Consider the following 13347-nt stretch of genomic DNA (forward strand, 5'->3'; position numbering starts at 1 on the left):
CTTGATCACCTTCCTGGTCGCTGACGCCTCGCAGGACGGCAACAGGAAGGCCTGCAGGGGAAGATAGAGACATCAGGAGATTTACTAGAATATGCGTTATGTATTCTAACGCATAATTATTATTATTATATAATTAGATAATATAATTCCAGGAGATTTGCCCTCTCCTTCTCCCGACTGCACACACACATGATCTCTATTTTGATCCTGAGAATGAGTGTGTTCAAGTCCAATTTCTAAGAATGTATCTTTGATGTAGTGAAGCGGTCCGTCCACTAGAGGGCAGTCCAATACAACTCATCTCCTACGGTTATTCATATCAACGCATTCAAAAGCGAGTGGTGACCGGGAGGAAATCAAACGAGCATCACACATACAGTAGAGGAGGGGACAGAACCAATTCTACTCCTACTATCATCGACTACGGTGAAAATGACTACATTGAAACCGCAGGCTTGTTTTTATTCGTTTAATCTGGACTGGTCCGGGTCATTTACATTTACATTTATGGCATTTAGCGGACGCCTTTATCTAAAGTAAGTGAATCATCTCTCCATCAGTCATCATAAAATAAAATAATCAATGCTCAGACCAGTGGCCATCGGCAGTCACAATGCTAGCAGGAGAGAAACTTGTACAGGGGGGGTAGTGGGGGTGAAGAGGTCTTTAGGGTTAGGTTTAGGGTTAGTACAGGGGGTTAGTGGGGGTGAAGAGGTCTTTAGGAGGGACCGTTAAGATGTAGCTTGAAGAGACGGGTCTTCAATCTATGGCGGTCCTGACCTGATGTAAAAACACTCTTGTACTTTTCGACAACAGGTTCAACAATAACAACTGCTGCTGCATATCCATACCTGGTGGAAGACCTCGTTGACAAAGTTGACGTTGTCCCGCGTGGAGAGCAGGATGGCGTGGACCATGTCGTAGACGCCGCGGTGCTCCTCGTCGATGCTGCAGAGGCTGGAGTCGCTGGGGCGCCGGTCTGACAGCGTGCTGCTGTTGGAGTGGCTCTTCTCCGGCTCGGCGGGCCCGTTGGGCTCCCCCTCTACCCCCCGGTCCTTCTCCTTCTCCTTGTCCTTGTCCTTGTCCTTCTCCCTCTCCTTCTCCTGACTGCTACTGCCCGCAGTGACAGTCTGAACACACACAAAGGCGCGCAGACACACACACACACACACACACACACACACACACACACACACGTTGGCAGTGAGAGGTGGAGAGGGTTTCGAGCTGTGACTGAGGGCTTCGGCATACACACACTGGGACCACTGCAGTGTGTGTATGTGTGCTGGGTGACTAAACCTGTTTAACATGCGGGAGACCTGTCCCTCTAGTGTAGCAGGATCACCTTGTCTCCCACTTACAGCGGGTCACACTACAGTACCTTCATTCTGTACTCAGATGAGATTGTCTTGTCTCACTTGTTCAGTTGAAGACCTCAATAAACAGTTTGTCATCCGAGGAGTGTTCATGTCTTAATTGATTACATTGTGTCCATTAACTGTTGTAATTGGTATGCAATTCATTCATTGTATCATGTTTGCAAATCTGAATGTAAATGTATGATCTGTAACATGTTTGTAATAATAAAATAATAATAATAATAATAATAATAATAATAATAATAATATATTACATTTAGAAACCGCTTTTCATTATACTAAGAAAAAAGTGCATAAAATAAAAAACTAAATAAAAACAAAACAAATAAATGTAACCATATCATAAAAGCAGCAATCAAAGTCTAGGAGGAAGGTTAGGCCAGCTGGAAAAGACTGTAAGCAGGGCTCCTCTAAAAGAGAGACCTGTCTCAGCAGGACCTGCCTGCCCAGCCAACAGCGCTCTAACCTGGGCAACAACAGAGGAACACCTGGGCTGGACTACCTGGATGAGTAGGGGGATTTGGGGGATGACCTCCTACCTGGATGAGTTTGGGGGATGATCTTCCCAACTGGATGAGTTTGGGGGATGATCTCCTACCTGGATGAGTTTGGGGGATGACCTCCTACCTGGATGAGTTTGGGGATGATCTCCTACCTGGATGAGTTTGGGGGATGATCTCCTACCTGGATGAGTTTGGGGATGACCTCGGCCCCGTTCTTGGTGCTGGGCGCGGCGGCGGCACTGACGTACTTCTTCTCCAGGAAGAAGGTGACCAGCCAGGTGATGAAGGCCACGCGGGGGGCCAAGTACTGGTCCCGCGTACAGAAGGTGCTCTCGTTGTTACGCGTGACGGGGACATACAGAGGCTTTGGTCTGTGGTGGGGGAGGTCTGGGGGAGGGAGGGAGGCAGAGGGGAAGGGAGGGAGGGAGGCAGAGAGAGGGGAAGAGAGAGGCAGCAGGGAAGGAAAGGGAGAAAAGAGGGAGAGTGAAAAAGAGAGTAGGAGTTGGTACTGCTCTCAATCATTTCAATGCCAATCTTTCAGCTGAAATTGGTCATTTAGCTCTGATAATTTACTCAGCCCGTACCGTCATTGAACTGAGCCCATATCATTTCACAGCGGCAAAAAGCCTCGTAGACGAGGTTCGTAATTCAAAAGGAAATTTAATTTCAAACAGTACCTTTGAGTTAATTGGCAATTAGATTGAAATAGCTGCTGTGACTGCTCCAGTATTCAGCCTGAGACAGAATAGGCCAGCTAATTATAGCAGGCGATTAGTGGAGAAGTAGAGAAACCTCTCGTAGGGTCAAGGCCTGGTAGATGCTGGACTGTGTGGTTCAATAGCCAGAGAAGAGCATGCTTGTACACCTTTTCCAAAATGGTACATTTCTACAAAGCTCTTTTTTGAAGGAGAGCATCAACTATCCAATTTGCTCTGCACTTAAAAAGACTACCGCCAATGCTTCAGAAACAGGACACATAAGGGTACGGGAGCGTTCCACTGGATCTCATTTGGAGCACGCTCTCGAGTTGCAAACGGACAGCATTTGACAGTATTGGGACAAAAAGGAAGCTCACAGCGCAGAGACTGAGCAGGCACAAAGGCTTACCTAATAAAGGCTTGTAGAGGTTGGTGAGCTTGGTGAAGGAGGGGAAGAGGTGAGGCAGGTAGTACTTCTTGAACAGACTGAACAGAAACCTGAAGCCCGAGTCCTGGTTGTCCTTGTTTTTCCACTCTAAGCTGGACGCCTTTCAGACAGACAGACAGACAAACAGACAGGCGGACGGACGGATGGAGACAGATAAGAGTGAGTTACGACACGAGAAGACAGGAGATCAGATACAGAGTGACCTGGATAGGAATGCGGTCTCTACCTGGACAACCATGAACTTGAGCAGGGTTTGGAGGATAGGAATGCGGACTGGGATGCCTACCTGGACAACCATGAACTTGAGCAGGGTTTGGAGGATGTAGCACGTCTGGTCGTCTGCCACCTTCTCCCCCAGCACGGCGGGCACCAGCGGGGTGATCTCCTCTGGCACCACCTTGGCTGCTCAGGCAGAGAGAGAGACACACGCGCACACACACAAACGCACGCACGCACACACACACCAAACTTTTTCACTTTTTTCTCTCACCTAGACAGCCTGTCTCATAGGACTCAGACACAAGCCACCAGTGTGATTCCCTGGCACCCGGAGGACCACGGCCACCCATCCCAGCCCAATTAGCACTAACTTCCAGAAGGAATTTCAAATGTGTCTGGGCAACGCATGTTCAAGCTGGGACACATTCAGCAGCAAGAGGCGCTGGACCAAAAATAGGGACTTGGAACTTCCGTTTGGCAGATGAGTTGGCTGGATGGCCGAGGATTCAGGGAGACAAAGAGTCTAAACTTGGGCGATGTGAAAAGTGAGTGTGTGTGTGTGTGTGTGTGTGTGAGAGAGAGTGTGTGTGTGTGCGTCTAAACTTGGGCGATGTGAAGAGAGTGAGTGTGTGTGTCACCTCTGTGTGTGTGTGTGTGTGTGTGTGTGTGTGTGTATGTATGTGTGTCTCCTGTGTGTGTGCGTGCGTGCGTGTGCGTGTGTGTGAGCCTCACCATCCGGAGGGTTGGAGAAGGGGTTGTAGATGATGGTGTCCAGGGTGCAGGGGCCTCTGGAGGAGGGCACGGCGGGGAAGCCCGGCACCAGGCAGGCGAAGACCAGGAACTGCTCCTCTGCACTGTTATCTCTCAGGGCCTGCAGCCACAGCAGGAACAGACGGATGCCTTCGCATCTGATCTGGAGTCAGACGGACACGGGGGGGGGGGGGGGGTTAGTCTACACCTTGGAAGATAGACACTGTTCTATCTCTACGGTCTACCATCAGTCCATCAGAGAAGACCCATAAGCCATGACTGCCTCATACACTGTGTTGTACAGTATGCACATGTGGGTGGTCTTGCATAACTTTCTTTTTTTTTTTAAACAAAAAAACTGTGTGTTTGTGTGATAAACACCCCCCCCCCCCCCCCCCACCACCATTAATTCTTACCTTGAACGAGTTTCCAGTGTGTAAAAGCTTTTTCAGAATAGAACCTGGAACAAAGCGGTAACAAAAGGGGCGACAATTATTGACTGGCTTTTCACAAGCCTGAAACCAATGGATGCGCTCTCCTCCACCTGATGTGTCACCACGCAGAGAACACACACACACACACACACACCCACACACACACAATAACACGTACACTTCAGCACAGAAAGACAAGTGTGCCGGCTCCGTCAATCTATATTGACCTTGTGGTGGCTGATAAACCATGTCGGGGGAAGGGGGGGGGGGGGGGGGGCGTGCGCATTCTCCAGGCAAAAAATAAATAAAATACAAAGTCAATTGGCGGGTGTGCATTTATGAAGCCAATCAGGTTATCTGTAATCAAATGAGACATTGCTCTGATTGCTAAATGCCTTCAGAGGGGTGGAGGAGGGAGGGAGGGAGGGAGGGAGGGAGGGAGAGAGAGGAGGAGAAGAGAGAAGGCTCTACTCTCTGCTCATCAGGTTAAATCAATGACGTTCTCTGTCGTCTGCTAAATGAAGAGGAAATAAATTGCCTCCCGAGTCCCTGTGCTCAGAGAGGAGGAGAGAGAGGAGGAGAGAGAGGAGGAGGAGGAGAGACAGGGAGACAGGCAGGAGGGGTTAACAGTGGCTAACAGTAGTCTAGTCACCAAGGTGACTCCTCAGGCATCCACGACTTGGATACAGGCCAACGCCATCAACATAGCATGGACTGCTTCGTTATGTATGGCAGCAGGGGTGATTTCCTTCAAGGATGGGGAGAGAAGGAGAGGCAGGTTGGAGGGGGAGGCAGGTTGGAGGGAGAGGCAGGTTGGAGGGAGAGGCAGGTTGGAGGGGGAGGCAGGTTGGAGGGAGGTTGGAGGTAACGGCGGAGAGCGAGGACCGCGGTGCGTGTTTGGGGGGATGCGGCGGGGGGATGAGCCTCCGTATTTCAGGCGATAAGCCCTGGGGGGGGGGCATCGGCAGCCGTGATCTCTGCCTCGCCGCTTTAGCGGCAGAAACGGGGGACAAACAGAAGCTTATAATTGAGGTTATCGCTTCTTGCGAGGGTCCTCCTGCTCGTGAGGCTGAAACCGAGCGACGCATAATTCAATTACCCATTTGCATTTCAGATGAGGATATCATTTGCATTTTTCATTTACCTCCCCTTCCGCGACTAATTATTTTTCTTCTTACACGACGGCGTTTGAGCGTGGTGGTGCAGATAATCTGAGCTTCCTTGGTTTATTTTTGTGGTTAGTGACAGAGGGAGGAGAGGACAGTATACTGAACTGAACTGAGGCAAACGTATTCAGACATTGTTCCAATGTTCAGGGAGGGCAACCAGGGTAGAAACTAAAAAGCAGCTGAATCAGAGGCACATACCTATACTGTGGAACTGCCATCGACTGTAGATTTTTTCTGGTAGAAGTTGCAGAATTTTCTGGAAAATAAGGGAACATATTTGGAACATCAGTACAAAAACATTTGTAATCATTTTTCACCAAACAAACAACTCACTTATGGCTAAAATAGTAAAAACACAAGTAGAGCACAGAAGGAGAGGGAAGGACCTGGTTGGGCCTGAACACAACTCAATGTAGCTTGCTACTTCCCACGCTTAAGTGGGACTTTGGCTAAGTGACAATAATACACACACGCACTCTCTCACATACACCCCCCCCCCCGCCACACACACACACACACACACATACACACACCCCCCCCCCCCCCGCCACACACACACACACACACACACACACACACACACACACACACACACTAGGGCCTCGCTGCCAAGATGCTCAACAAAACATTTAAACAGAGTCCACTTAAGCCTGGTTCCTGCTCTCCCTCCAGCGAGCGTGTCTGCGGCCCCTGAGCCGGGCCGGCCCAGTGACACGGGTCAGCGCTGGGAAATGTCATCACCTCGTCAACCGCGGCTTTACAACTCAATTAGAGTGGCCTGACCTTTCAGCAGCCCATCATTATTCCACAGCGGAGGGACGGGTTAACAGGGTCCCTCCAGAGAGATGAGAAAGAGGGCTATGGAATGCCTGTGTGTGTGTGTGTGACGCCTTTTAATGGCAATGCATTGTGGGCAATGCATTGTGGGTAATTGATGCGCCCACTTGGTTGGCCACTTCGTCGGCCCTCGTCGTGGACCCGATTGGACTTGGTGATTGCGATGTGGAGGTCAAGCCCATCCTTTTCGGCTGATACATGCGGTGGCCACCCCTCCAACCAACCCCTAGTCTGCATGAGAAACAGAGCTCTGGGGAGATTAAGTCCTGGATGTGAAGTGAGTTTGCTGTAGGAGAGAGAGAGAGAGAGAGAGAGACGGGGGATCTCCACACATGCAAAGCACGTCTCCAAAAGCCAGGAGAGACCGGACCAGAGCCCGGCTTAGTGGCGAACAGAAGATCCATGCCACATTATGCCCAGAGTGTCTTCCAACTCAGGAGTATGGGCACATCACAGTTCGTCAACAACTAAATCCCCTCCTACCTCCTCCCTCCCTCCCTCTCTCTCTCTCTCTGTATCTATTAGTTTCCTTCTCTCTGTCTATATCCCTCTCAGCCATTGGGACAACAGTGGTCGGACAGACAGGCCTGCCTGCCTGCCTGTCTGTCTGTCTTGTCTGTCTGTCTGCGTCGGTCTGTCTGTCTGTCTGTGTGTCTGCCTGCCTGCCTGCCTGCCTGCATCTGTCTGTCTGTCTCTCTGTGTGCCTGTCTGCCTGCCTGTCTGTCGGTCTGTGTGTGTGTCTGTCTGTCCTGGTTGACTCCTCTCTGATCCAGAGCGTGATGCCACATGTGTGTCGGGGCTGCTGCTGCACCTCCCTATTGATCCAGGGAGGGATTAGACATCCCCAACACTAGCAGCAGACACATTATTCTAGGGGGTAACTCAGTGGGGGGCCCGCGTCAAAGCGTGTGTGTGTGTGTGAGTGAGAGTGAGAGTGAGAGTGTAATAACACCCATCCCTCTCTCTTTTCTCCCCCCCCTCCCCCCCCCCCCCCGCTGGCACCAGGGAGAGCAGGGAGGGAATGAGAGGAAGAAGCGGGGGGGCTCCCCGCTGAGCTAGAATGGCAGCCGCAACAATGAGAATTTACAGGGCTGATATGAAGCTCTGTGGCATCTGAGGGAAAGGGGCTGAGCAGACCGGGGCTGGCGGAGTTACTCTAATCTGGAGCCGTTCTCCAGGCATAAAGATGGGGGCATTACCGCGGGGGGCCTCGAACTCCGGCACATTTACATGATCCACACTTAGGTTTCCAGCCACAGGGCGAACATGACTCAGAATACACTTCTCCTAGAGGTGTCCCACAAGGGCTTTTCACAGTGCCGGGAACACAAAGCCACCTCCGGCAAACTTTCCAGACTCGTTCTGGGTTTCTGAAGTACGCAGCTTTAACTTTGGTAGGACGGGAACGGTTACACTGACTGCACCTCGAGATGATTTGCCACCCTCTCCGTAGTTTGAAAGTACTGTGGAAGTAAAGTGAATAATGCAATAGGGTCCTGCAGAGTTTGAAATGATGCCTGAGGACACACTTGGAGAGAGACGACTTCTCGGAAGACAAGAGGAAACCTTCCTGCCAAAAAGGTCAAACATGAGCTATTCTACATACCTAAGTTACATGACCGTCTGTTTGCAGCAGAGTTTCTGAGTGAACGGTATCGCAAGCATGTGACAATCACACCACAGCAGTCACAGCAGGTGAACAGAGAGCAGGTCAAAGTTCACTGTTAATAAGTAGAATGCTTAATCCTAAATGAACCATTGGAAAACTAAACTAACCAAGTTGTTGTCAACATCCAGAAAGACATCCAGATGTCAGAGTTTGACTGAGTTCTGAACCAATGAAGAGAGAGATGGGACCATATATACAGTACTGAAAAATTTAAGCACTTAAACCAGATCACTCATTTAACATGGCAACCAAATGACCTCCCCCGTTTATAGAACTAGACTAGACACACATTCTGCAGGCTTTTGGCTCTGGAAGCCTAGGCCTAGTCTATATTGTATGACAATTAACATTCAGCCGACAGTAATATTGAAATATTCAATGAAATTGAATAAAACCGTGCAAACTGAAATTAGCCGAGATTAAAAAAGAAAAGAAAAGAAAAGAAAAGATGTCCAGCATTAAACATTAAAAAAAAAAAAACAGTCAGTGAGCCTGTGGAGAACAAATTCAAGAAAAGTCTTCATTCTACCCTCTAACCAGTGGGTGGCAGCAACACAATACATTGCTGCTCTTCCTCACGCTTCTGATGACCAGTTTGATCAGCAGCCCGGTTGGCTGGATATTCCCTTTTTTCTCCGACCTCAGCAACACGTCTCAAATCACTGGGAGTCACTGAGACACACTGAGGCGACTGCATGTCCAAGTCACTTCAAACGGTCCTACAAAAGATAACGCATGTCCAAAAACATTTAGCCTCGCCTTTATGAATAGTCAGTCAATGAAACATTTAAACCAAGGAAGATTATTCACGTAAGAAAGGAGGAATAACTCATAATGGCTGTCGGTTCAGTCTCTGGAAAGACGTTGAAAATGGCCTCTAAAGAGACATGTAGTTTTTCCACCCTCGATGCGTACCAAGAGAGAAAGGGGGGGGGGTGGGGGTCGGGGGGGGGGGGGGGGGGGGGGGTACAAGGCCATTAAGCCAGGGAGAAGACAAGAGAGAGAGGAGGGGGGGTGGGGGGGGGGTGGGGGTGTGGGGGTGGGGGTACAAGGCCATTAAGCCAGGGAGAAGACAAGAGAGAGAGGAGAGCTACTGATGGCCAGCCGAGATACAGGTTTGACGTTCTTTTATTCATGACCTACTTGGACCATTTACATACCCCGGCGCTTTAATGGCCCGCCTTCGCGCTCAACACTTAAACCGACATCAATCATGGCCAATCGTCTGCCCCCCCCATGAGCAATGGCTGAGTAGACACTGTAAATAATGAGAACTGCGGAACTGCTGTCCTCTATGGCCTTTATCTCTCAGAACACGACTGTCCTCTCCTCTCCTACAGCGCTCGCTCTATAGCGTGGGCTGGCCTAGTCTTCTTAAGGGGCTTCGCTACTGTCCCAAGATTAGCGCTGGGACGGAGGCATTATCTCCTTATTTGAATATTCAAAGCCTGGCTGAAGCGACAATACTGTGGCTTAGCTCCCCAGTCCCTGTGGGAGAGAAGCCTAGTTAGCCATTCAGAGGGAGCTAAAACACCCGGAGCCATCCGGGACATGGAAAAGGTAGCCTGTTACAGATAGAGCTCATATGAAAAAGAGAGGCTGGCTGCTGGGTCAGAGTGGGGTAAACACTGTGGACACCAGAGAAGAAAAACAACCTCACCACCACCACTACTACAACTATTACTACTACCACCACTACCACTACTATACTACCACTACTACTACTACCACCACCACAACTACTACTACGACTACGACTACTACTACTACTGCTACTACTACTACTACGACTACTACTACTAGGCCTTTTGAGAACAACCTCCTTCCATGCCCACATCTACTGAACACTAAACTAAAAAAGGCAAATTTCCCTGCATCCAAATAAGGCATCAACAACATTTGACCCCCCACACACTAATGAAGAAACAGTCAACAGTCTAGACCTAAACTGGTGCTTTCCCAGTGTGGAAGTCACAGCGGAGTGGGTCTGAGCTCAGAGTGCTGAGTCAGGGGCTGGATGACGGATGGCTGGCTGGGTGACTGGGTCACTGGCTGGCTCGCTGGCTGGCTGGCTGGCTGGCTGGCTGGCTGGGTCCACAGTGGGGTCGTGCCCTGGACAGAGAGAGAGCTTGGGGAAGTGGATGCAGGCTTCCCTCAGACTTCCCCCTTGGCCAAAGAACCGCAGTGCCACTGCCTATCCCACAACCCCAAGGACAGCCTGTACCCACCGGCTGACTCACAACAGGTCAAAGGTCAGCTGTACTATAGAGCTTTGGTAAATAATACATCAACTAAAGCCAGTGGTCCTGCTGTCATGTGACCAGAGAGTAGCGTTGGTCTTGTGACAGTGACGACAGAGGTCTCGACTCGGGGGGGGGGGGGGGGGGGAGGGGTTTCCACCACCTACAGACACTTGCTTCGATTAGTGACACTCTTCAAAGCGTTTCGCCACTATTACTCATCCACCGACTCATATTTGCTTTAATGTTGTACGCACAGCGGCAAGTCATACTGAATTAATTGAAAAGTATCAGTCGACTGACTTGACGCCAACTGAAAACAAAAACAGCAAAACAACTTCTTGAGGCTCATATTTATGTTCTGTTTATAGAGCTTGTGCAGTTTATAGAAGTTCTTTCCCAAAGTCAGCAGTCACTGAAGAAGTCATTGCATTGCACCCTACCCACAATATGACTGTTTGCTAACCACGTGAAGGGAAACTGACATGGACAGATGCCAAGTACCTGTCCAATCTAGTGTGGCTTCCTTTATGCTAACTCCTTTTACAATGGCGCGGTCACTGATTAGCCAACCGGCGCAGGAAAGCGACTCTAAAGTCAGGCCTAGCCCCCCCCCCCCACCCCCAGACCAGAGGCAGCAGAGCCAATGCCACCGCAACGCTCCAACCCCCCCAGGACAAGAGGGCAAGGTGCAATGCAAACTCCTATTCCTCCTGCCCGACCGCCTGCCCGTGGCTAAAAGAGAACACTGTGTCTGTATCATCTCATAAGCAGAGCTGAAGCCTGAGCTCTCTTGGCTGTGAGGACAGGACACAGAGTAAAAGAGGTAATGGAGAAGAACGCAGGGCTGGGGGGTGGGGGTGGGGGTGGGGGTGGGGTGGGGGTAGGGGGAGAGAGAAAGCAGCCATTATGTCCGGTGCCCATCTGGGTGTGAGGGCCCAGTGTTTTATGGGAGGAGAAGCTTGATCAAGTTTAACAGAGGTGGTATTCACCGCGCGACTTAGCAAACACGCAGCGTGCGTCCTAGAACCGCCACCATCCACTTGCTTTTTTTATTTTTCTTGCTTTTTTTCTAATGTCCCGCTGGCGTCTCTGACGGTCCGCTCCTGAATGTGAAGCACTGTCTCTCTCTCTCTCTGCGGGATGAGTACGGCTGAGAGGAATCTGTGTCTGTCTCCTATGCACTAGGCTAGATCGGTAAGAGAGATAATTAAAAGCGAAAATAGACATTGATTTTTACCGCTAATAGGGTTGTTGGGCAAAAACATGGACTGAATAAGTGCCAGCACTGATAGATCAATGTCTGTTTGTTTTTGTTTTTTTAAATTCAGGGAGAGATCGGGTTGAGGTGAATTCTGAATATAGAGGGACAGATGTAAGCCTGTGCTACATCACTCTTTGTCTGTGGCCCGGTTAGCTGTAGAACAAAGGCTCCATCCCCACACCCCAACATACTCTGGTCTTCTCTTACACACACACACACACACACACACACACACATCAAGGAATGTTTGATACCATTCCTCATCCCGTTCCATCTATTACAATGACCATGTCCTCCCATTTCTCCCACCTCCGGCCTTCCCTGAGACACGGGGTGACAGCACAGTCTGTTGTGGCGGGCGGCGTGTCTCCATGGCACCAGACACAAAGAGAATATATGGGGGGGGGGGGGGGGGGGTGCTGATGGAACAAAAGCCCCCCCCCCCCCCACCCCCCCCGAGCCACCCATTACTCTAGCAGGGTATATGCGCGGAGGATGATTTCCCCCCCCCCCAGCGACCCACAAAAAGGGGGTCACATACCTCTCCCGGTGGCAGTAAGGTAATCCCCCCAACACAGCCAGATCGAAACAATAACACACTGGAGAAATGTCAAGCATCCACAGCCAAGGGGGGGGGGGGGGGGGGGGGCATGGGGAGAGACCCCGTTTCTCAACCTGCCTGGCAGAGGAGACGACTGCACCTTTGGGGAATGTAAAGTGGGATATGGAGAGAGGGAGGGAGGGAGGGAGGGAGGGAGGGGTTCTTGTCTTTATTCTTAGCCTGCCATTCAGCATTAAAGTGTGTCACAAGGCGTGGAGGCACTAATGGCTTTGTTCCTACTGCCCCACACACACACACACACACACACACACACACACACACACACACACACACACACACACACACACACACACTCACACTCACACTCACACTCACACTCACACTCACACTCACACTCACACTCACCCACCCAACCACCCCTGGGCTGTCTAGGAATGAGGCGACCGGTGCTTATTTTCTGCTTGATTGATTAGTCTAACCCACACTAATGATATTATGGACTCATGATAAACGGCCCTGCAAATAGGGGCACCGCAGGTCACATGACACGGTGGCACCAGTCAGAGAGACGACCAGAGAGAAAGACACAGACAGGCACAACGGACACCTGCACCGGCCTGACATGACATGACCATGACAACGACAACGACAACAACAACAACAACAACAACACATTCAAAAACCTTCCTCTCTCCTAACCATTCATTCCGCCTCATTACTTTTTCTCTTTTTTTTTAGCACTTTGAAACGCACCGCCTGTGGGGCGAACGAGATCCGAGACGCATGAACTCAAAGCGTGTTATGCCCTCAAAAGGTAGGTCATGGATGTGAAGTTAAAGGCCTAGTGGGATACAGTACAACCGCGTGTGTGATTCGACACGTCTTATCTGGTCGGCTCAAAGAGAAGTGAGCACCGTGTAGCGGCTCGGGATCAAAGTGCTGCGTATCTGTCGTGTACACACACACCACTCAACGTGAGCTTATCTCCTCGCCGCAGTGGAAAAGCGGCTTTCAGTATTAGTTATGTTTTTTTTTTGTTTTTTTTTGAAAGGACGCCCCCATAAATATTTAGGAGTCTTGTGGGATCCGGGGGCTATATTTAGGGCTTGCGTGTGCGTGTGCGTGTGCATGTGCGTGTGTGTTTGCACGTGTTTGTGTGTACACAACTGTGTGTG

The 13347-nt window shown here is 50.3% G+C and overlaps 1 protein-coding gene across 2 annotated transcripts in view; it reads right to left on the reverse strand.

Moving 5' to 3' along the window:
• Window positions 1-13347, reverse strand: part of ralgapa2 (Ral GTPase activating protein catalytic subunit alpha 2) — a 97993-nt gene that overhangs the window by 65724 nt on the left and 18922 nt on the right. The window contains exons 4-11 of one of the 2 annotated variants that reach the window (XM_083682742.1): window positions 5799-5856; window positions 4414-4457; window positions 3980-4160; window positions 3315-3430; window positions 2990-3128; window positions 2064-2269; window positions 852-1130; window positions 1-51 (exon numbers count right to left, since the gene is read on the reverse strand). The exon at window positions 1-51 is cut by the window's left edge and continues 129 nt beyond it. In XM_083682742.1, coding sequence (XP_083538868.1) covers window positions 1-51; window positions 852-1130; window positions 2064-2269; window positions 2990-3128; window positions 3315-3430; window positions 3980-4160; window positions 4414-4457; window positions 5799-5856 — 1074 coding nt within the window. Of the gene's footprint in view, window positions 52-851; window positions 1131-2063; window positions 2270-2989; window positions 3129-3254; window positions 3280-3314; window positions 3431-3979; window positions 4161-4413; window positions 4458-5798; window positions 5857-13347 lie in introns of those variants that run through there. The other variant, XM_083682741.1, reaches the window with a different exon arrangement.

The sequence above is a fragment of the Argentina silus genome (assembly GCF_951799395.1).
Source record: "Argentina silus genome assembly, chromosome: 13".
Taxonomy (NCBI): Eukaryota; Metazoa; Chordata; class Actinopteri; order Argentiniformes; family Argentinidae; genus Argentina; species Argentina silus.